Source organism: Sus scrofa, chromosome 13 (genome assembly GCF_000003025.6).
Source record: "Sus scrofa isolate TJ Tabasco breed Duroc chromosome 13, Sscrofa11.1, whole genome shotgun sequence".
Taxonomy (NCBI): domain Eukaryota; kingdom Metazoa; phylum Chordata; class Mammalia; order Artiodactyla; family Suidae; genus Sus; species Sus scrofa.
The window spans coordinates 69,775,335-69,797,844 of record NC_010455.5 but is presented as its reverse complement, the minus strand read 5'-3'; the positions used below and the strand labels follow the sequence as shown (position 1 = coordinate 69,797,844).

Sequence of the window (22,510 nt, the reverse complement as noted above, 5' to 3'; positions counted from 1 at the left end):
CATTCAGTCCATTGACATTAAGGTAATTATTGGTAAATATATATTTATTGCCATTTTAAACTTTGTTTTCCAGTTGATTTTGTGTTTCCTTTGTTCCTTTCTTTTTCTTTTTGTGGTTGGATGATTTATTTTATGCATATATCCTCTTCCTTTTGTTTTTTGTGAATCTATTTTTTGTTTTTCATTTGTGGTCACCCTGTTTTTCAAGTATGTTAACCCCTTCCTATATCTGCTTGCTTTAGACTGAGTCCTGTAGGCTCAAACCACATTCTAAAAACAAAAAAGAGTCTAGATTTTCTCACTCTCCCTCCCCACATTTTACGATTTTGATGTCCTTTTTTACATCTTCATGTTTATCCTTTTCATGTTCCTGATGTTTATCACCATTTTCACAAATGGATTTTTTAAATTTATTTTTTGTCTGTATACTGGCTTAAGTGATAATTTTTCAATTGTGATTTCCTCCATCCTATATTTTCTTCCTTCTTTCCTATTTAGTAGTGACCTTACTGTATTTCTTTTAGAATAAGTTTAGTATTGCTATATTCTTTTAGTTTTAGATTGTCTGAGAAATTATTTATTTATCCTTCTATTTTATTTTGTTTTTCTTTTCATGACCATACCTGTGGCATATGGAAGTTCCTGAATAAGGGGTCAAATTGGAGCTGCAGCTTCAGGCTTCTACCACAGCCACAGCAACACGATATCCAAGCCTCATCTACAACCTACACCATAGCTTGTGGCAATGCTAAATCCTTAACTCACTGAGCCAGGCCAGGGATTGAGCCTGAATCTTCATGGAACTAGTCATGTTCTTAACCTGATGAGCTATGATGGGAACTCCTCTAATTCCTTTTTAAAGTAACCTGTGTTACTTTTGATATCCTTTCTTAATTCCTTCAATATTTTTATTACCTCCTTTTTGAACTCAGTGTCTGTTAGACTGCGGAATTTTGTTTCATTGTTTGCTCCTTCCAGAGAATTTTCCTGTTCTTTTAACTGGGAATGATTCCTGTGCGTCTTCATTTTGCTTATATTTTTCTTACTCTGTTAGTTTAGGGAAGATAATTATCTACTGTAGTCTTGGAGGGCTATTTATATGCAGGAGCATCCCTGGGTAACTTTTGAGAGCTTACTATTTTTTGGCATGAGGGCTGCTTTTGGTTTGGATGCTTGCTTTCTCTTTTCTCAGTGTGCACAGGCCATTATCTCCTTGATAAGGGTGTGAGGGTGTGTGGCCTGTATGTGCTTCCAGGGAGGTAAGGGCAATGGCTGGCACCTGGTTTCCGGGTCCTTAACAGTGGCAGGAACCCAACAGGAGGTGGGAGCAGCAGGCTGCTTCTGGTTTCAGGTCCCTCAGCAGTGGCAGTGACCCTTGGGGAGGTGGGGGTGGTTCCCAGAGCCCTTGGCAGCAGCAATGGCGCAGCATATGTGTTCCCAGGGAGGTGGGGGCAAGGGTGACATTTGGTTACAGAGCCCTTTGTGTCCACACTCTGAGAAGGCCACAGGGGGTACCTGGTCATGGAACCCTTAGTGATGATGGGCCACATCCAGCTCAGGAGTATGAACTGGCTGTGGCAGGTTGCAGCCACCCCTGCAAGCCAGGTAAGAGGTGCCCCACCACCTGAGAACCCAGGCATGTGCAGAGAAAGAAGTTCCTATGGCAGTTCCAACCCCTCCTCTCTCACTACCCAACAATGTCACCTTGCTTTCTGGTGAGCCCAGGCCTCCTCTTCACTTCCTCTGAGGGTTTGAAGGTTTCCACCCTGGCTGATTTCCCCAACAGTTAGGTGGCTTCCCAGGGATTCCTTTCTTCTTTCATAGCTCCTTCTTGGAAGTGCTAGTCCCTTCCTGATTCCTTTTTTTCTCTCTCCTCTCTCTTTTTCCTTTTGTTCTACCCAGTTATGTGGAGGGGTTTTTTGCCCTTTTTAAAAGTCTGATATCTTCTGCCAGTGTTCAGTAGTTGTTCTGTGTGAGTTGTTCTACATATAGATTTTTTTTGATGTGTTTGTGGGAGAAGGTGAGCACCACATCCTACTCCTCCACCATCTTGATCCCTCCTATATATATCTTATTGGTTCTGTTTCTCTAGAGAACCCTAATATATACAGTTTTTATTCCCTTATCATTTACTTTTCTGTGCGTATATTTTTTTCTTTTCTTTTCTTTTTGGCTCTTTTAGGCTGCATCCATGACATATGGAAGTTCCTGGACTAGGGGTTGAATCAGAGCTTCAGCTACTAGCCTCTGCCACAACCACAGTAACACAGGATCTGAGCCACATCTGCAGCCTAAGCTGTGGCAACTCTGGATCCACTGAGTGAGGCCAGGGGTCGAAACTGCATCCTCAGGGATACCAATCGGTTTGTTACTGCTGAGCCATAATGTGAACTCCCTCCCTTAGGTTTTTTTAATCTGGGTTTGCTTTCTCTTTCCTTTTTATTTCCTTTCCTTTTTTTTTTTCTTTTTTGGCTGCACTGCAGCACACAGAATGTCCCATGCCATGGCAGCAACCGGAACCATAGCAGTGACAATGCTGGATCCTTAACTTGCTGAGCCACCAGGGAACTCCAGCTTTCCCTTTCATTTTTTTGAGGGGTAAATTTGGTCAACATAGAATTCTTGGTTAATAGAATCTTTTTTTTCTTTTGTCACTTTTTTTTTCTTTTTTGGCAGCACCCTCAGCATATGGAAGTTCCTGGGCCAGGGATCTAATCTGAGACACAGCTGTGACCTATTCAACACCTGCAGCAAGTCCAGATCCTTAAACCCAGAGGCCAGAGATTGAACCTATGCTACCTAAGAGACAACACCAGATCCTTATCCCAATGTATCATAGTGGAAACTCCTCTTTCAGCACTTTAAATGTGTTATCTCATTGCCTTCCAGCCTTCAAGATTTTTTTATAAGAAATTGGCTGTTAATCTTATTGAGTATCTCTTATCTGTGATGAGTCACTTTTCTCTTGTCCTTTCAAGATTCTTTGTCTTTGACTTTGAACAATTTTATTATAATGTATCTCAGGGTGAATCACTTTGATTTTTTCCTACTCAGAAGTTGTTGAACTTCTTGGAGAAAACTCAAATTTGCAGAGTTACTGGCAGTTATTTCTTCAAATATTCTTTTTATTCCTTCATTTCTTGTCCTTCTGAAACTCCCATATATCTATTTTCATATTCCTGATGGTGTCCCATAGGTATTTTAGGCTCTTTAATTTTTCTTTTTTTAATTTTCTTTTTGCTCCTCAGACTGCATAATCTCAGTGGGCCTGCCTTTAAGTTTTTTTATTTTTCCTGTGTGTTCAGATTTGCTGTTGAATTTTTTATTTCATTTATTGTGCTTTTCAACTCTAGAATTTCTGATAGGTTACTTTTTGTAAATTCTCTTTCTTGATACCCTTACTGGTTTCCTTGGTTCTTTATCCATGGTTTCCTTTAGCAATTTGAGTATAATTAAGACAGTTGATTGAAAATCTTTATCTAGTAAGTCCAATATCTGGATTTACTCAGGGACGGTTTTTCTTTTTTTCTTTTTTTCATGTTTCTTTTCACGCCTCATAATTTTTTGTTGAAAATTGAACATCTTGAGGAGTTCCCGTCTTGGCGCAGTGGTTAACGAATCCGACTAGGAACCATGAGGTTGCGGGTTCGGTCCCTGCCCTTGCTCAGTGGGTTAACAATCCGGCGTTGCCGTGAGCTGTGGTGTAGGTTGCAGACACGGCTCGGATCCCGCATTGCTGTGGCTCTGGCGTAGGCCAGTGGCTACAGCTCCGATTGGACCCCTAGCCTGGGAACCTCCATATGCTGCGGGAGCGGCCCAAAGAAATAGCAAAAAGACAAAAAAAAAATTGAACATTTTGAATTTATAATATGGTAACACTGGAAATCAGATACTCTTCTTACTCCAGGGTTTGTTGTTGCCTCTTATAGTTTGTGGTTGTTTATTTGATTAGTGACCTTTCTAAACTACTTTTGCAAATACTCTATTCTTTGTCATGTGTGGTCACTAAAGTCTCTGTTTGGTTAGCTAAGTGGTCACTTAGCGAAATTTTACAGAGATTTTCTTAAGTATCTGGAAGCAAAAAATATATTCCCCCAGTCTTTACAGATTGACTCTGTATCCAGGTATTCTTTCAGTGCTTTTAGTCAGGCTGTTTATAACTCTGCGTTAGCCTTCATTTCCCACTTTTGAAGAACCCAAAGGTCAGCCAGAGGTGAGAGTGTAACTTGTTCTCTGGCCTTTTCTAAACATGGTTCCAACCATGGCATGTGTGTGCACTTTTATATTCTGGGGTATACATGGGAACCTTTTAAAGCTTTTATTCCCCTATGTATTTTTTTCCAAAGCTCTTTCTTCCCAGGCTTTTTGGTCTGTCTTACTGTATGCCCTGTCTTTATCCCTTGAAACTGTAGACTGTGTCTGGTATATTTCCCTGTAAGTGCTTTTTGACAAATGCTGCCCAGGAGGCTTCTCCATCCTTGAGAAAATTCCAAGGTGGTCAAAACAAAGGCAAGCCCTTAGTTTTCCTCAAGGAATCTCCAGGCATGTTAGACCATGTAAACACAGCTCCTTGAGAACAAAGTCCCTCTCTCATACCAGCAGCCACACCAGGAACATGGGCTGCCATTTCCAAGGATGCCACTGAGCTGGGAGTAGGGCATGGTAGGTGGGTAGGTTAAAGTACCACAACTCTCTCTTACAAAATTAAGTAGTTTCTTTTTCATTAAGCATTCCCTTGATTGCTATATTTTTAAAATTAGCTTCCAGTGTTCTGATAAAGTTGATTTTAACAGTTTTTGCAGCTTAGTTGTTGCTTTCATGAAGAGACATAGTTTTGGAGTTCTCTAGTCTGCCATTTTGGGTGACATCACTCCTATCTTTTTATCATTTACAGAAAATAATTTCTATATAATTTTCCTAAATTGTGTGTTAACTTCCTTTGTTATTGGGTTATTACATTTTTAAACCATTCATAGCTTTTTAAATAGTGAGAAACTAGCCATTTGTTTGTGATAGAAGTTTTGTATGTTTCTCAGTTTGTCATTCCTCTTTTGTCTTGGCTTGTGATGGCTTTGCCAGTCAGGGTTGTTGTTTTTTGTTTTTTGTTTTTGTTTTTGTTTTTGTTTTCTTTTATGTAGTTGAATTTATCAGTATTTTTCTATCATGTCTTCTGGACTTCTGAGTCATAATTATGAAAAGTCTTCCATTTGAAATCATAAAAGAAAGTTTTGTGTATTTTCTACTAGAACCTTTATGGCTTAATTCCTCACATTTAACTCTTTAATCTACTTTGCATTTATCTTGGTATAAGTTGTGATTAACTGATCCAATCTTTTCCCCCCAGGTATTAAAGTTCTTGAAGAAGAGATATTCTTAGGTTTGTTTAGCAAGTATTTATTAGTATTACAGCCTCTGAATAATGATGATCAGAAAACTACTTGCATTACTCTTGTTTTAGAATAATCTATTTTCTAATCCTAGCCTTTAATACTTAATTACTCTATGAACTTGGGCAGCCCCTTTACCTGGTGGGTGCCTTCCATTTTCTGACCTGTAAACAGTGAAAATAGTTTCTGTTCAACCCATTACATATATTTACTAAAAAAGTAAACCAAGATATGCTAAGGACTGTGGATGCTGTAAAATGCTAACCAGGGTGTAAGTCTGTAGTAATGATAAGAGCAAAGTCATAGCAGCACTTTCTATCTGGATAGTGTGTATTCCCATCTAAATAGAACAACCCTCATAACCTTGCAACAACCCTGTGTAGTGTCTGACACAGAGTAGGTCTCTAATAAATACTTACTTGATTATTTATTGAGTATCTATTGAGTCTTTACTACTGTTCCACTGAGAAGAACACTGCAAACGCATGAACTCATGGAACTTAGGTTCTATTGGGATGGAGAAGTAAAATAAACAAGATAAATAAGCAAAATGTATGGTATATTAGATAGCGATCTGTGCTAAGGAGGAGAATAGGTAGGAAAGAGGGGAGTATGTCAGAGGTGGAGGGACACAATTCCCAAGAGGCTAGTCAGAGAAAGTCTCACTGAGAAGGTGACATTTGCAGAGAGACCTAAAAGAGGTGAGAAAGTGGGCATCTGGGAGAAAGCTGAGAGGCAGAAGGAACAGCAAGAGCAAAGGCCCTAAGGTTGGAGGATGAGAAGAGCCCAGAGGGCTGAGTACAACGAACAAAGCTGAGAATGTTGGAGAAAATAAGAAGGGGGTGAGGAAGGGGCCAGCACAAGTACAGTCATGGAGGGTGTTGTGGGGACTTTGGCTCTTACCTTGTGAAAGTAGGAAGCCACTGAAGGGTTTCAAAGATGGTAGTGAGGTGGTGTGACTTGGCTCTTCAAAAAAATGTTTTTTATTGACGTTTGGTCGATTTACAATGTGTGAGGTATACAGCAGAGTGATTCAGTTGTATGTGTATACGTGTGTGTGTATATATATATATTCTGAAAGTCTATATACTTTGTCAGATTCTTTGCCACTATAGATTATTACAGGATACTGAATATAGAGTTCCCTGTGCTATATAGATGTCCTTGTTGTATATCTATTTTATATGTAGTAGTGTGTATCCGTTAATCCCAATTAGGAAATTTCTCTCTCCCTGCCCTATTTCCCCTCTGGTAACCATAAGTTTGTTTTCTTTGTCTGGATGTGACTTGGTTCTAACAAGATCCCTTGAAATACCTGTTAGGAGGCACTTGTAGGCAACCAGGCAAGAGGTGAAGAAGGCTTGGAGCGTGTACTGGGAGTTGGAGCAGGAAAAGTGGTCCTGGATTTGTCTTGAATGTAGAGAAGACAATCTTGCTGATAGATTGGGTGGGACATGGAGTGTGAGAGAAAGAAAGGCATTCAGATGGTTCCAAAGTTTTCATTGGATGGATGAGCAAGTTCCTTGCTAATCCCATTTTGCACTTGAGGAAACAAGGCGCAGAATGGTTGGGGGACACATCCAAGGCAGTGCTATGTTGGTGGCAGAACCCAGGCCAGAACTGCCTGCAGCCCAACTCTGCAGCAGTGGAGCCTTTGTCCATCTGGAGCCAGACCTAGGGGTCAGGGGCCTGTGCCCACCGCCCCCCTCCTCTCCATCCCACCACTGAGTGCCACCCTCTTGTTCCTCCTGGCAGAGGGAAGGCTGGAGAGGTACGCAGCCCCACCAGGTGGGCAGCCTCACCCTCCGACTGCCCGCTGGTGCTGAGGAAGCTCATTCGCAAGGAGGATGTCAGAGCCGGCTGCAAGTGCATGGTGAGGGCGCCCCTGGTATCCGACGTGGAGCTGGAGCGCTTCCTGTCAGCGCCCCGTGACCCCAGCCAGGTGCTGGTGTTTGGAATAGTGTCAAGCAAGAACCCCACCAAGTCAGGGCAGCTCCAGTTGCTGCTGGACATGCTCTACAATCACCGGCAGCAGGGCCGCGCCTCACCCTGCATCCAGGTTGGTTCCTGGCCCAGCCCAGGAGACGGGTGTGGGAGACCCCCGCAGCTGGGACTGGCTGAGCCTCTGGCTAAGAGGTTATGGGCCCTTTCGCTTTCTTTTCTCCTAGCTCTTTGCACATGCCCTTCCTACCATCTGCTACCCCCTCCTCTCTCACCCACTCATCCTCCTGTCCCAGGATGAAAGTCACCACTCAAGGTGGGGGCCTTTTCTGACCTTGAGCTGGTCAGGGCACTGCTGTTTTCTTCCAGACCACAAGCTGCAGATTGTGGTCATGTACTGGAGTGAGGATTTAGAGAAGACGTGCTCACCACTGGATCCTCAGAGCTCAGGAATGTTCGTGGCTGAGTACCCATGTGTGGCTCATGTGCCCCAGAGGTGGCACTGATAATGGCATCAACAAAGGCCATGAGAGGACAGGTCTGGGCCTGCAAGAGCCTGGAAACAGGGCCTAGGGTCAGCCTAGGTCTCCCAGAATTATAGGGTTTTGGCAGGTGGGTGAGTGTTCCCAGCAGAGGCAGCAGCCTCTGGAAGGGTGGGTGGGGAATGGCTGCTGCAGGTCCCAGCTCACTGTGTGGAAGTCCCAAGGGCCTGTGGAACCCACCCCACCTCCTTGCTGCAGAGTTGTTCCTAAGTCTCATCATCACCCTGAGTCATCAGCCATTCCCTGCAGGATTAGCACCATTCATGGGTGGCCCGGTTGGCAGACTAGGTGGAACAGAGGATGCCATGTGAGCATGAGAGCTTCATGTCTACTTGCGACCTCCTTCAGATCCTCTTTGCCCTGTGTCCCTCTGGCAGCAACTCCGAGTTCTGTTTCCATGTATGCCCTGGGGACACCCCCTTCGGTCCTCTTCCCAGGGGTGTTGCCTCCTGACCCCTGAGTGTCCCTTCTCGGGCCTGAGCTCCAGCCAGTGCCCAGAGCTTCACATTGGAACCCTTTAGATCAGCCACCAGAAGGTTTTCCATGAGTCTCATACATCAAAGCAACATGTATTTCTGGAGCCAGTTCCATTTAAGTTGGATTCAGTGAGCGTTATGAGTACCTCCTTGTACCTGTCCATTTTTTTGTATAATCTCTGTTCATGTGGGAAGTTAGAGTTGACTTTAGTTTATCTCAAGGCTATTAATTGTTTACTAATAATAGTCTGTAAACATAGGAAGGCATGGTGGCCCAGCCGAGCCACAACAGCATGAATGGGCACAGGGCCTGGCCTGAGGTGGTTGAAGTAATGGAGGAGAGGTAGCGGGATTTGAAGAGGGCAGAGGAAAGACCCGGGGTCATGTCGGATCTCACAGTGACTCTGGTTCCACCATTCTGGAAACATTCCCTGACATTGTCTTCCTCTGATAGCTAGTACCCTGGGTGCAGATCTGCGTTTCACATTTTAAACTGAGAGGTCAGGTAGGACAGCTGGGGGCACCTGGGAAAAAACAACAGATAAAGTCATCACATTACACATGATCCATATTAATGGACCTGTAGCATCTAGAAAGAAGGAGGGGGAAGAGACCAGCTTTACTTTGGATTGACCAGGCCCTACCTCGAGGTGTAGGTTTGATTCTGGTCCTGTCAGTGAATTGAATGACTGGGAGGTGTACAGAGGGGGAGCTAACAGGGGGTAAAGGGTGAAGGCCTCCCGGAAAGGGCCACCCCAGGAACACGGCACACCTTCAGATCTCTGCAGGGCTTCTCCCAGGCACAGGGGACAAACAAGTCCTGCAGACCCCAGAAAGCTGGGCTAATGGATGTCGCCTGGTGGGGGGCAGTCATCGCCGTGATGGCCTCCACCAGTAGAGGGCCCTTAAATAGATCCAGGACATCCTCCCAGGATGGTCAAGGGAGGTGTGCACACAGGAGCTAAAGGGCCATTGAGCAGGAGTTGGGAGGGGATGTTGTACGGGCTCCAGGACTCAGGGGAAACTGGCCTGGCTGAGAACGTGGGAATCCAAGTGTGTCTCCTTGCCTGAGGGTGACAGGCAGTCCTTTCTCTCCCGGCAGTGCCAGCATGACCCCTACCGGCTGCTGCAGTACGACCTGGACAGCCCCCTGCAGAGGGCCCCACCCCTGCTGGTGAAGAAGTACGCTGTGTTGCAGGCATGGTCCTGGTGAGCTGGGCCCCAGGGGACCTACTGCTTGCAGCCTGCCACCCTAGTTTCTGTAGCCCCTGCCCTTGTGGGATGTGGCGCCCAAGCTGAGTCACCCAGCTCATAGAGCCAGGGCTGGAGGCCGGTCTCTCATCCCCAAAATGACCCCATGTGTACCCCCCAACCCCAGAAGGCTAAAGGGACCGATGACCCTTAGCCCAGGGAAACAAATTCTCTTTGTCTGTTTGTTTATAAATAACTTTTTACTAAGAAAAGATTGTGGTAAAAACATACATATTCATTGTAGAGAATTTGGAAAATGCAATTTAGAAAATAATTACTTCTTCATATCACCTAATGACCCCACTGTTCATACACCCCTGTGAGGTCCAGCACTTTTGGGAGCCCTGGGGTGCACCCTTGCTAGCATTTTGGTGTCTGGCCTGTTTAGTAATTTTCTCACTTTGAGGTCTTGCTTTCTTTTTATGATTTTTTTAACTGCAGGATAAGAATCATTTTATTTCTCTGCCTGGGATCCTTTTGTGGGTGTTCATGTTATTTCCTTTCTGGTTTTGGCCACAACAACTAGCACTCTAGTAGATATCCTGGCACAGAAATCTTTGGATAGGCCTCTCTTGTTAAGACTGACATGTAGAGGGCAGGTTTCAGAGAGTAGTAGAACAAGATTCCTGCCCTTGAGGGTCTCCTGTCCCATGGGAGCAATTCATCAGTGTCAATAGACAAGTGGGTTAGAGGCAGAGCAGGTTGGGCGCCCTGAGTAGCAAGACACTATTCCTGTCCCAGGGCTCTGTGATGGGGCATTTCAGCTGGTCAGGCCTGCAGGGGCAAGGCTGGGCTGGTGAAGCTGCCCTCTGACTTGGAGGCCTGGATAAGGGCAGGCTCAGCCACACCTCCCTGGGGAACTCAGGGGGGCAGCATCCCTTCCTGGGCACCACCAAAGAAAAGCCAGGATTCTAGGACAAGGTCAGAGAGCCTAAGGCACCGTCCTGAGATTCAGTGCTGAGGTGCTGAGGGCCTCTCCTCCTGTGTGTTGACAGATGTTCGCTGGAGGAAAGCTCCTTTTTGGGGGCTGCATTTTGAATGGATATGGCTTCAGCAAGCAGAATCTATTGAAACAGATCTTCCAGGCACGACGGGACTGCAAGATGGGCCACTTCCTGCCTGAGAATTACAAATTTAGGTAAAGCAGGAAATGGGCAGGGTGGACCGAGGGAGTTGCTGGCTCTGTGGGAGGGGCCTGGACCCAGCCTGGGTGAGATGAGCATAGGTAAGTCTCTTGGCTCCAGAAGCATACAGTCCAGGAAAGGAGCCTGGGATCTGTACTGCTGCTGGCTGGCTCTATTGGAGACAGCAGCGGATGCTAGAATGTCTGAGCAGTACCTGCCTATGAAGCATTATTGCCTGCCTGCGGCCATGGGCCTACCTGTGATTGCGCCCCCACTGCACTGAGCCTGGGCAGGCCCTCAGTTTTCTAGGAGTCCTGACGCCAGCATCTCCCCAAGGTGCTGGATTTGGGCTTTGTAAGGATGTCTGCCTGATTCTAAAGAGGTCTGGGGGAGATCTGCTCTTGGAGGGACGTGGACGTCAGGCCATGACCCCAGCATCCCAGAATGCTGAGTGAGAAGGCAGGAACTGGTGGACGTTAGGAGGGGCAAATGCTGATGGGTTCAGAGAGAAAAGTCAGAGCCCCACGGCCACGATCAAAGCGGGCGGGTGGGGGGGCGGTCCTTGAAGACCAGTTCATTGGCAGTTCTGCAGAGAAGGGAAGATAAAGATTAAGATTAAACCTTAATCTCAGGTTTAAGTAAAAAACATACAAAAAACAAAGGGGGGGGTACGTGTTGGGAGGGGCCAAACCTAAGAGGAGCTGAAGTAGCCGGAAGGCTCTGAGGACACATAGGCAAAGGCATTTTCAGAAATATTCACAAGGCACCAGTCCTCCACTTGGAGGTGTGGTAGATGGGGCATGGGGGCTGCCAAGGATTGTTAGAAAAAGACGAAGCTCTTATTTGGCTTCTGCTGTCCTCAAAAGGATGACCTTTAGTGGGAAATGTTGATGAGGGGGCAGGCAAAAGGAGTCCAGCCACCTTTAGCTGTGTGACCTGGCAAACCACTTACCTTCTCTGTGCCTCAGCTTCTTTGTAAAGTGACAATGAGCACAGTGTTCACTGAACTGGATTGTGAGGATTAGATGAGTGAATACATGTGAATGACTGATATTTCACTAACATTTACCAAGAGGTCACAAATTATAGTTGTTAGTGCTCTTGTTATTACTAAAATGAGTTCCAAGTTCCTTAAGGTATTATGTTCAATGATTCTGAGGGGACTTAATGGTATGCTTGCAACAATTTTTGAGAAACAATGGGGAAAGGATCAGAGAACCATATGCGTGTGCACACACATGCACACAGATGGTCTAGGTTCTTGAAAGTGTGAAAGTGGAAAGGGGCAGATTTCGAAACTATAAACCAGTAGGATTCCTAATTCTAGAATGGCCTATTAGGTTGGCAGTTTGAAAGTATTCAGGGAAAAAAGGGAATAGAACTATAAGAAAGTGATGCTCTAACAACCCTTTCTACTATCTGTATCTGGAACCACATCAACCCAGCTCAGTGGTGTGAAACCACACAGTTGCTTGTTATTGTCTCTGAAGGAGGGGCTGACTGGGCTCAGCAGGTGGTTCTTGCCTGGGGGTTCTTGGGTCTTGCAGTCCTAAATTAGCCTAGGGTGGAGCCCTGGCAAAGGCTGGCTCAGCCACAGCCCAGGGGTAATGCAGACTCTCAGCCAGAACTCACCCTCCGCTTCAACATCCAGTCTGAACTTCTCACAAGGTGGGTTCCAAGGGCAAGCATCCCAAGCGTGAGCCAGGTGGGAGCTGCATTGCCTTTTATGGCAGGGCCTTGTAAGTCATGCAGTCACCTCTCACAGCCCATACTCAGGGGAAGACTCTGCCACCTGATGGGAGGGAGATGTATCCAAGAATTTGTGGACATGTTTCCAAACCACCCCACAACCCCAGCTCCTCCTCCAGCAGGGTGACCAGATCAGTGGTGAGAGCCCAGCTGTCAGCCTAGAATTCCTGGATTCCAGGAAGGCACTGGGCAGATTCTCTCTCTGAGGTCCTGGTGGACAAGATGGGTGGTCGTGGATCAGATGGCCACTTCTGGGTCTGTATCCAGTGAGTGCCTGGAGGGCACACCTCTGTGCTTGGCCTGTCCACCTTTTTCCTAAATTTCTAATTTGAATGAGTACATGGAAGGCTTGCTGATCATTGTTCCCAGAGGGAGAGACCAGAGTCAGGGCCTGCGGTGTGCTCAGCCACCAAGGGGTGGCTGGGAGGAAGAGGAACCAAGGTCACCATTAGGTTTGGAAGGTTTGCGGTCAGTGGCCGTGGAAGCCCCAGCGTGACAGACTAATATGCTGAGAGGCAGCCTTGGAAGGCATCAATGTCTGGGCATGGCCCTGCAGTGCCTCCCTTAGCAGGTCCTGTTTATAGAGGGTGGTTGGGGCCTCAGGTTCTGGGAGGCAACTCGCCATCCCTGATAGGGACCATGTCTTCCTTGCTAGAGTTTTCATCTGCTCGGTATTCAGATGCAGTGGGAGGGTTCAAGGAAACCATTCCACTGAGGTGGGCAGGTGCGGGGAGAAGACAGTCTCAGAGGAAACCAGAGAGTGAGCAGGGCTGGGAGCTCTTGGACCTTCCTGCTCCTCCAAGGAGCTGCCGCAGAGACCACCCTCTGCCTGGGCTCAGTGTCTGTGAGGCCATCCCAGCAAAAGCTGTGAGCAGGAAGAGGAGTGGGGTCTTCTGCAGCCAGAAGAGGAACTTGGCTGCCCAGGAGCCCTCCAGTCCCAGCCCAGATTAGGGTGGGGTCCCACCTAGTGAGTAGACTGGTTGTGATGAATAGAGTAAGGGGTGGGGGCATGCCAGGCCAAGGACAGCTGAGGGGAAGCTGCCAGGCCAACAGGACTCCTACAGTCCTGAGGGGCTGGGGGCCACTTGGGGACAGCCCAGCCCTGAGGCACAGGCAGTGGGTAGGGAAGGGGCTTCAGGTCTCTGCATGTGTTAAGCCAACAGAGGGCTGGGTGTCCTGCCCCACGTGCCCTCGAGTGTCCACCCCCTTCTCTTCACATCCTCTGCCCATTTATGCCCAGGGCCCAGCACAGAGAAGGCCCTTGGGAAACATCTGCTGAATGATGACTAAGGGCTGATTTTATCCCAGGGAGTCAGTGGTCAGGTCAGAATGAGGAAGGGCTGGTGAACAGAATAGCCACTGATAATTTGCTGCCCTGGTCATCTGCCACCCCTTGCATACCTCCAGTGATGGGAGGCTCCTCTCTCCAGAGAAGCTTGGCCCTGGGGGGTTGGAAGTGGGAAAGACCTGGAACTGCTCCACCCTTGATCCAAAGGCCTGGAAACTGATTTGCGAAGGAATGAGGGGCACCAGTCATTAGAGAAACGCAAGTTAAAACTACAGTGAGCCATCATACTCATCAGGATGCCCATTATTAAAAAACAACAACAACAACCAAAAAACCCAAATTACAAGTGTTGGTGAGGATGTAGGGAAGTTGAAATGCTTAGGCACTGCCAAAGGATTCAGCCATGTGGAAAACAGTGTGGAGGTTCCTAAAAAGTTAAATATAGAATCAGGATATGATCTAGCAATTCCACTTCTGGGTATATACCTAAAACAATTGGAAGGGCCTCAAAGAGATATTTTGCGCACCTATGTTCACAGAAACACTATTCCTAGAATCCAAGAAGGGCAAGCAACCTGTGTGTCCACCAAGGGATGAATGGATAAAGAAAATGTGGTCTGTCCACACAATGGAATCTTATTCAGCCTTAAAAAGAAGGAAATTCTGACACGTGCTACAACATGGATGAACTTGGAGGACATTATTCTGTGTGAAACAAGCCAGACACAGGATCAACACTGGGGGATTCCACTTCTCTGAGGTCCCCAGGGCAGTCAGAGTCAGAGAGACAGACAATAGGGTGGTGGTCGCTGTTGGGGAGGGGATGGGAAAATGGTGTATAACGGGTACAGAGTTTCAGATTTGCTGGACGAAAAAGTTCTAGAGATCTGTTGCCCAAGAAGGTGAACTTAACACTACTGCTGTGTATGATTAAAAATGGTTAAGATGGGGAGTTCCTGTAGTGGCACAGTGGAAACAAATCCGACTAGGAATCATGAGGTTGCGGGTTCGATCCCTGGCCTTGCTCAGTGGGTTAAGGATCCGGCATTGCCATGAGCTGTAGGTCACAGACACAGCTTGGATCTGGCGTTGCTGTGACTGTGGTGTAGGCTGGCAGTTGTAGCTCCGATTAGACCCCTAGCCTGGGAGTCTCCATATGCCAAGGGAGAGGCCCTGAAAGAAAAGAAAAATGTTAAGATGGTAAATTTTATGTTACTCAATTTTAACAATATTTTAAAAGGAGGAAACAGATGCTCTGTGGGTGCTTGTAGCAGACAGAGAGGAAAGGGGCTGCTTCCTTGGCCACCTAGCTCCCCAGGGCGAGGTCTGGCTTGGTCTCCAAAGCCCACCCTTTCTACTTTGGTAGCACTTGGTCCCATTCTCTCTCTGGTCCCCTGCCTGCTCCACCCACCTGTCCATGTCTGTCCCACGGCCTGCAATCTCAGCATAAGCCCATCCTCCCCCGAGAGGCTCCCTTGGGTGCTACACATGGCAGCTCCTTCCTCCCACGGAGGCCCACCTGGGAGGGAGACTGTTTGAGCCCCTAGACAACATACAACCAATGAGTCTGAGTGGGGGTGGTTGAGGGGAGCAGTCCTACAGGGGCATGGCCTCAGCGGGAGCTTCCATGGCCCTCATCTTTGACCCCAGGACAGAGGCACTAACACAAGGCCCAACGAAGCCTCCTGGCCCAGTAACTAGAGCTGCAGCTGGGAGCTAGGAGAAACCTGGAGACCAGAGCTGCATGAGGCTTGGAGCACCCTGCCCCCACCCACCCTGTACCTTCCTTCATTCATTTATTCAGCAGAGAGTGACCCCCCCCATCCCCGGGACAGCTCTGGCAATTCGGCACTGCACCCACGCTGCCCGGGCCTCTCCTTGCCCTCTTGGCTTCCCTCTGAGGCCCTGCAGCTCTGAGGTGGGGTTCAGGCAGCAGCATGGTGGGACGGGCATGCAAGGGGCCCCCAGGTAGAAGGTACAGAGGGAGCCTCAAATGAGAGAAGGCTCAGCAGATTGGAGCAGTCAGGAGAGCCCCTGGGCAGATTGGGCAGCAGCTAAGCTAAGAGGACAGCTGGAATACACACCAGGTGGCATCTTGAGGACATGCCACCTCGTGAGTCTGGACGTGTCCACCTGTTCACTCGGTGGCTGCTCTTCCCCACCTCTCTCATGCATGAGCAGAGGCACACTGTGCTTGCACTGGGGATGAGGGTAGGTCAGGGTGACCAGGCAGAAAGGGCTGGCCCTGCAGAGAGAGCAGTGAGATCCTCCTGGAAACACCAAGAAGCTCCATGTGCCAAGTGCCCCATGCTCGCCACCTGGGGTGGGAGGATGATAGAAGTGGCACCATGTTAGCTACAGGCAAGACAGAGCCACGTCATCCCCAGACTAGGGTGGCTGCCCCTTTCCAGGGTGCAGCTGGCAGCTGGGGGTGCAGCAGGGTAGGGCTTTGGGTAGGAAGGTAACTCAGGCAGTTTTGAGGAGAAGAGGCCCTGGAGGGGGCCAGAGTTAATTCACAGACAGCAAGACTGTCCCATACTAGCCTGGTGAAGAGCCTCAGTGGGGGCACCTCCCCATCAGTGTATCCTGCTGTTGGTCGCCCTTTACCTAGGGTCCTTGCCCTGCACCCTGCTTGACTTGACTCCCTTTCTCCATTTAGCAGTACTTGGAATTCCTGACAAACCACAGCACATCCCCGAAGCAGGGCTTGGTTGAGTTGGGGGTGAGGGGAACCTGCAGTGCTGCCTGCTTCCCCTCCACCTCACTCACTGCCCAATGCAGGAGGTGTCGCGAGACCCACTCCCTGGGTCTGCTTTTCTGCCACCTCTGCCCACCTGGGATTTGAAGGTGCAAGGGAGGCAGCCTAGTTCATGCTTCAGTGTCAGCAGAGGTTCATCCTGCCGTCAGTGCTGTTGCTGCCACCTGGGCCCGCCTTTGCCATGGGTGCTGCCCACAGTGCCCTGCCTTGGACCCGGCCAGGGTGTGGGGAGGGGTGAATGAAGCAGTGGGCTCCCAATCCAGCTGCTGGGCGATGTGGGAGTGCAGAAATGAGCCCCCTCAGAGGCCTGGTGCAAGCTGGGTTCCCCTTGTGCAGCCCTCTCCCAATGGTGCAGGTAACAGAGCGGGCAGGGAATGTCCAGAGAGGCAGGGACCAGCATTAGAGGTCACTTGCCCTCTCCTGGTGAGATGGGGACAACATTCTTTTCAGGGCCTTCTCAGAGCAGGCAGACGAGAGAATCAAAAGCTGTAAGAGGCGATATGCTCCGTGATGGTGAAGTACTTTGTAAACTGTCATGTGCCCAGTAAACTGCAAAGCCTGTGGAAGCTGTAATGTGCCCAGTAGCCACAGAGCACTTTTCAAGCTGTGGTGAAATCTGTGAAAGACCAAGTCCTTTGTCAGGTGCCCCCTGCCTGATAAACCACGGGGCTTCGGATGCTGTGATGTGCCTCTGAACTGCAAAGCGTCTTGTAACTCTGTGCCCTCCACCCAAACCCACAGATGGGCCTACTTCAGAAAGTGCCATCCAGGAGAGGTAGGAGGAGGCCGAGCAGTGGCAGGAGGGGCCAAGGAGCAGTGTCACAAGACCGGTTCTCTCCCCTGGTCGGCTGTGCCCATACCCTCCTCAGCAGTACCCACCAGGTGCCCTCCAAGGATAGCACTGTGAAGGGTGGGCCCAGTTCTGGGGAGGAGCCAGCCACTGCCAGGCCCTCCCACAGTGATGCTGCTTTTGCCAGCTGCTCACGCCAACATCTCCCTCAGCCCAAGAGAGCCCACCAAGGGCCTGCCCCAAGCAAGGCCTGGCTCACCTGACCTCGGGCGCCTCGAGAGCTCTCTCAAAGAGGAGTCAAGCCAGGCCAGAAAGAGGGTGCAGGCTGTGTGTGCAAGCACAGGACAGGGCAGAACTGGCCGTTGAACCTGCACCCCACCCCCATTCTAAGTGGCCTCCCAACTCCACAGCCCAGCAGCTTCCCCAGTTAGTTCTCAGCAGTTCTAAGCAGGGCTCTGGTTTGCTGTGCTGTAAGCCTGCTGCTGACCTATTCTGGGTCAGGTTGCTCTGTTAGGGGAATCAGAGACCTATGAGGTGTGGGCCAGGCCAGGATGGTGAGGTGAGACTTGTGAGCTCAGGCCAGGATGAGATGTGCCCTGGCTCTCTGTGTGTTAGCAGGTCACTATGAACCAGCTGGAAGGAAGGCAGGCACTGCAGGCAGGGGAAGGGCGTGACCAGTCATGCAGGCAATGGGGAGCCATTGAAGGTTCTTGAGCCTGAGGAGAGGCTTGATCAGAATTGGGCTTTAGACTCATGAACCTGGAAGGGACTGGTTTGGGGCTACGAGCACATTATATGTTATTTGCTTGTCAGAGGAGCAGATAGTATAGATGACGGTAGTTTTAAAGCCTCTTTTCTTCCGGATGGGGTACCTGAAGGGGCTGATTGGAGAGAGGGCACCTTGCGAAGGTAGACCAGAGGCTAGTCAGAGAGGCTTGCCTCGGTGCCACAGAGAGGTAGGCTTCACTTGGATAAGGACCAGGCCTTGTGACAGCACTACTGAAGTGAGTACAAAGGTTTTTGAAATTGCTGGAGGTACTGGCCTGTTGCAAACCCAGAGGTGGCCTTTCCTACTTATCTCTGACCAAGGATGGCCTTGACCTGCATCTCTAGATAGTTCTTCCAGGGAAGCACCTTGCTTACTGTCAGTAGGAACAGGAGTGTTCCTGTCACCCCAGGAGGATGGCCATGTGGCTCACTGGCCTAGTCATCCATGTTCCTCTGATGCCCCACCATTTGGTTGAGCCATTCATTCACTCATACCTGCCAAGAGCTGTGCCAGGTTGCTAAGATTAAGTCTCCTCAGGTGATTAGGGACTGGCTCATGGAGCTATGAACCCTTCACCATAATGAACAGTGGAGGGAATCACTCCTATAGGAGTTCAGGGAGGGCTTCCCAGAGGAGGTGACACAGGAGCTTGGTCTTGGAGCATGAGTAGAAGACCCAGCAGAAAAGGAGAGGGAAAAGGCACATCTGGCAGGGCTGGGATAGCAGGCACACTTGGGGCCCGGGGAGCAGAATAGCTATGGATTTAGTAAGGCTGCCAAGGGGACTGTTAGAAAAATATGCTGGTGGTTAGGGCCAGATTCTGAGCTTGGCAGCACTTGAAGGAGCTGGGGATCACCCCTACAGAAGTCAGGGGGTAACAGACTGCTTTTAAGCAGGAGAAATAAGGCCAGATCTAGAAGGATGAGCCACTGGGAAGCACCGTGGACACTGGGTGGGTGAAGCTAGAAGCAGGGAGGCCAGGGAGGAGGATGGTACCCTGGTGGGACTCTGCTTCAAGAGCATTGGTTCTGAGGTGCTGGCTGTGAGCCTGGCTCAGGGAGTTGGTGCTCAAAAATGCTTGTGGTGTCCATGAATGATGTAATGAATAGTGAAGAAATTTAGGGAGGACCATGCTTCTTTCTGGGCTTTTCCTCTCCGCTCCTCAAGAACCCTCTGCCACCCAGAGAGCCCAGGGGACTCCTCCCTATTCCAGCCTGGGCTGGGGACCTGCCATAGGTTCCTGAGGAGCCAGCAGCCTGGCTCTGCCCCTCCTCAGCCTGCTCCCCTGCCTTCCAAAATCAGCACCCCTGGGCTCAGCCCACCTCCGAGGACCTGATTTCCCCAGGCCCCTAGCCTCCTGTGCGGTGTTGCACAGGGCAGCTCAGATGAGCTGTGTGTGCTCCCTGGGGGGCAGGGCAGGCACCGGAGGGAGGGGTAGAGGAAGGCATTTTTTTGCAAACATTATGAATACGCCCAGGTTCTGTGACCCTGTTTCAGTATTTCTCCACTTTTAATTTTTCTAGGGCCCTTGGAATAATGGAAGCACCCTCTAACCGCCCCCCTTGTCTCTTTTCTCTGAAATGCCCTGCCTTGAGCAAGTTGAATAAGGGGGGTGGCGAGGAGCTCAATAAACATGAGAGGCAGTGAATGAAAGGATCGGTACCATTCTTCCACAAGCCTCTCTCCTCCCTGCCCTTGTCGGTGGGATGGGGACAAAAGCCCCTGATACCCAAAGCCATCATGTCATCTGGGAAGTGACTTATGACTTAAAGGGTGCAGAGCTTGAGGTGTGGGGCAGAGGCCAGGAGTGAGCACAGGAGAGGCTTGGATTGAAAGGTGTTGTCTCAAGGTTCTGGAGGCCAGAGTCCAGGCAGAGAGTGGCAGCCGAGCTCCCTCTGGGAAGAATCTGTCCCAGGCCTCTCTCCTTGTTTCTGGTAGCTCTCCAGCCATGAGGGCACTGCTCTTGCCACACGGCATCCCTGTGCATGCTGTATCCCCTTTTTTGAGGACACTGGGTAGATGAGATTAGAGGGGACGCTACTCTGGTGTAACTTCACCTTGTCTCAGTGTTTCCAAATCTGGTCACTCTCTGGGGTCCTGTAGGCAAGGACTCCAACATGAGAACTGGGGAGATGCACTCAACCCATAACACCGTACCTGAGGACTTACTTCCTTAGCTTTCTGTCCTCTGTCCTCTGCTCGCTTTGTGTTGTCCCTGAGCAGGCCTTTCTGGTGGTCCACGCTGGGCGTATGGGTGTTGCTGGCACAGTCAGGGCAATTCCAGCCTTAAACTGAAGCCAGGGAAGCCAAGCTCCAGGGACTCTCTGGGTCCCCAAGGGGTCCTCCCTTCACCCATCTCAGGAGGAGAAGCACCTACACCCTTTGCTCTCGGGACCATAACATTGAAGGGGCAGCACCAAGCGAGGGTCCCTCTGGCCATGTCTTTGCTGAGCGCTCCCTCCCCTCCCTGCCTCCCCTGCAGCATTTCAGCCTCCAACCTGGGCCTGGAAGAGCCCGACTCAACCAAGAAAGCAATGATGGAAGAGGTCCAGGGAAGCTACTCTTCATCAGCCTTAGGGGACAAGATGGAGCAGCCCTCCCCTGAAGCTGAGAAGTAGGTGGTCACCCCAGCCTGGGGTCACCCCAGCCCGGGGCCCTCCTGTGGTTGGAAGAATGGGTGTGGCTCACAGTAGGGACTCTGGCTCTACCACAGGCCACAGAAGCCTCGCAGGGCCAAGTGGCCCTGGGCAAGTCACTTCCCCTGGGCACAGGTCCTCCAGCAATCCTTAACCGGGCCACTTTATCAACATAATGTCCAGCCGGGCATTGAGGCTGCTCCCCTACACTGCTGGCAGTGGTCTGGGTGGTGGAAATGGAGGCCTTTTGTAGACTTTGCCACAGAGCCCCATGGCCCAGACCCATTGACCTGAGAAAGGCCGAGACGGCCCACTGCCTCCTTGCAAGAAACTTCCTAGTCTCGAAAGTCTGCGATGCTGGCTGTGGTAACTGCCAAGCCAATCATGTTCTGCAGGAATGTGAAAATCACACATTTCTCATGAAGATAGAAAAGCACAACTGTGAGCAGCCAGAAAGGTCATGGGTGCCACCTGGAGCAACACCCAGAGGCCTCGGCTGTGCAGGCAGAAGAGCCCTCCCTTCTCAGCCCAGGCCAGGGAGGGCTCTGGGAGCTGCCAGACCAGCCCTTTCCCAGTATCTACTTCTCTCTGTTATGATTTTTAGGATGATACAGCCTGAGGGGGATCTGCATCCTGTCAGCAAAGCCAGGAGGATCAGTAAGAAGATGAACACCTGGAAGAGAATGGCCTCCAAGAAGTGATACAGCCCCCACAGCCACCTGGAGCACCAGCCTGAACACGGCCACTCCCACCCCATGCTGGGGCCTGCCACCCCTGCCCCAGCCTCCCGTCCCTTCTCAGAGCTCTGCATAATAAACAAGCATACCTCCAGTGTCTGGGTGAGGCCATGGGATAGGCTAGCTCCTATGAGGCCAGAGGCCCTGACAGCCCAGTTCCAGGCCGAGGCCTTGGAAACATTGTTCCTGTGACCCAGAGCTCCTCTGTGGCCAGAGACATCAGCCTGAGACTCTCCCAGGGAAATGAAGGTCTCCACAGGGCTGACCAATGACACATTAACCTTGGGGAGGTCTTGGATGGGACTTACCTCACCTCCTGCCCTTCACTGGGTGGGGAAGGCCTTGGATTCTGGCCCAGCTGGAACACTGGATGGGAGGGAGAAGAGGGGACAGAGACAGAGAGGAGAAAGCAGAGCGGGTGGTAGAAGAGGCAAAGGAAGGGATGGAGTGATGAGGAGAGTGTGGGCGGAGGGCAGGGAGAGACAAGAGAGGAGGCCGAGCAACTGAGGGGCAAGGGCCTGGAGTGAGACGGAGGGGAGGGGAGAGTGTCAGGCTACACCCATGGGCCCTCTGGTGGCCCCCCAAGTGCCAACATCCACTTTTAGCCCAGTCTCAGTGCCCTTTGGTGGATTAGATGCCCCTCCCTAAGCTGCCAGCCTGAGAAATCCTTACCAGCATCACGGGCCCAGAGAGAACAGCCCCCTCTGGTGTGCCAGCTCCTCCCTGGCGGTTCCTTGGGCACATGTCACATTAGCTCTGGGCCCGCTTGTCATGGGCTCCTGGGAGCCATTTCCCAACAGGGTAAGGACCCCAGAGGGTCTGCCTTGCTCTGCAAGTCTGGAAGAGAGCCACCTCTGGCCGTGGCCCCTGGGCAAGGGGGTTGATGGGCTCTCTGCTCAACTACTTGTGCTCCCTCTGTAAGTAGATGCTTTCTTAATTCAGAGATGCTTAATTTTTATCCCTTGTATCATTGTTTTTGTTTTTGTTTTGTCTTTTTAGGGCTGCACCCATGGCATATGGAGGTTCCCAGGCTAGGAGTCCAATCAGAGCTGTAGCCCCTGG

General features: G+C 49.9%; 1 protein-coding gene across 1 annotated transcript in view; it reads left to right on the top strand.

Moving 5' to 3' along the window:
- Positions 1-20,693, top strand: part of C13H3orf20 (chromosome 13 C3orf20 homolog) — a 111,677-nt gene extending 90,984 nt beyond the window's left edge. Inside the window, exons 12-16 of the mRNA XM_021069369.1 lie at positions 7,143-7,446; positions 9,449-9,549; positions 9,962-9,968; positions 10,593-10,735; positions 20,558-20,693. Coding sequence (XP_020925028.1) covers positions 7,143-7,446; positions 9,449-9,549; positions 9,962-9,968; positions 10,593-10,735; positions 20,558-20,693 — 691 coding nt within the window. The remainder of the gene's footprint in view (positions 1-7,142; positions 7,447-9,448; positions 9,550-9,961; positions 9,969-10,592; positions 10,736-20,557) is intronic.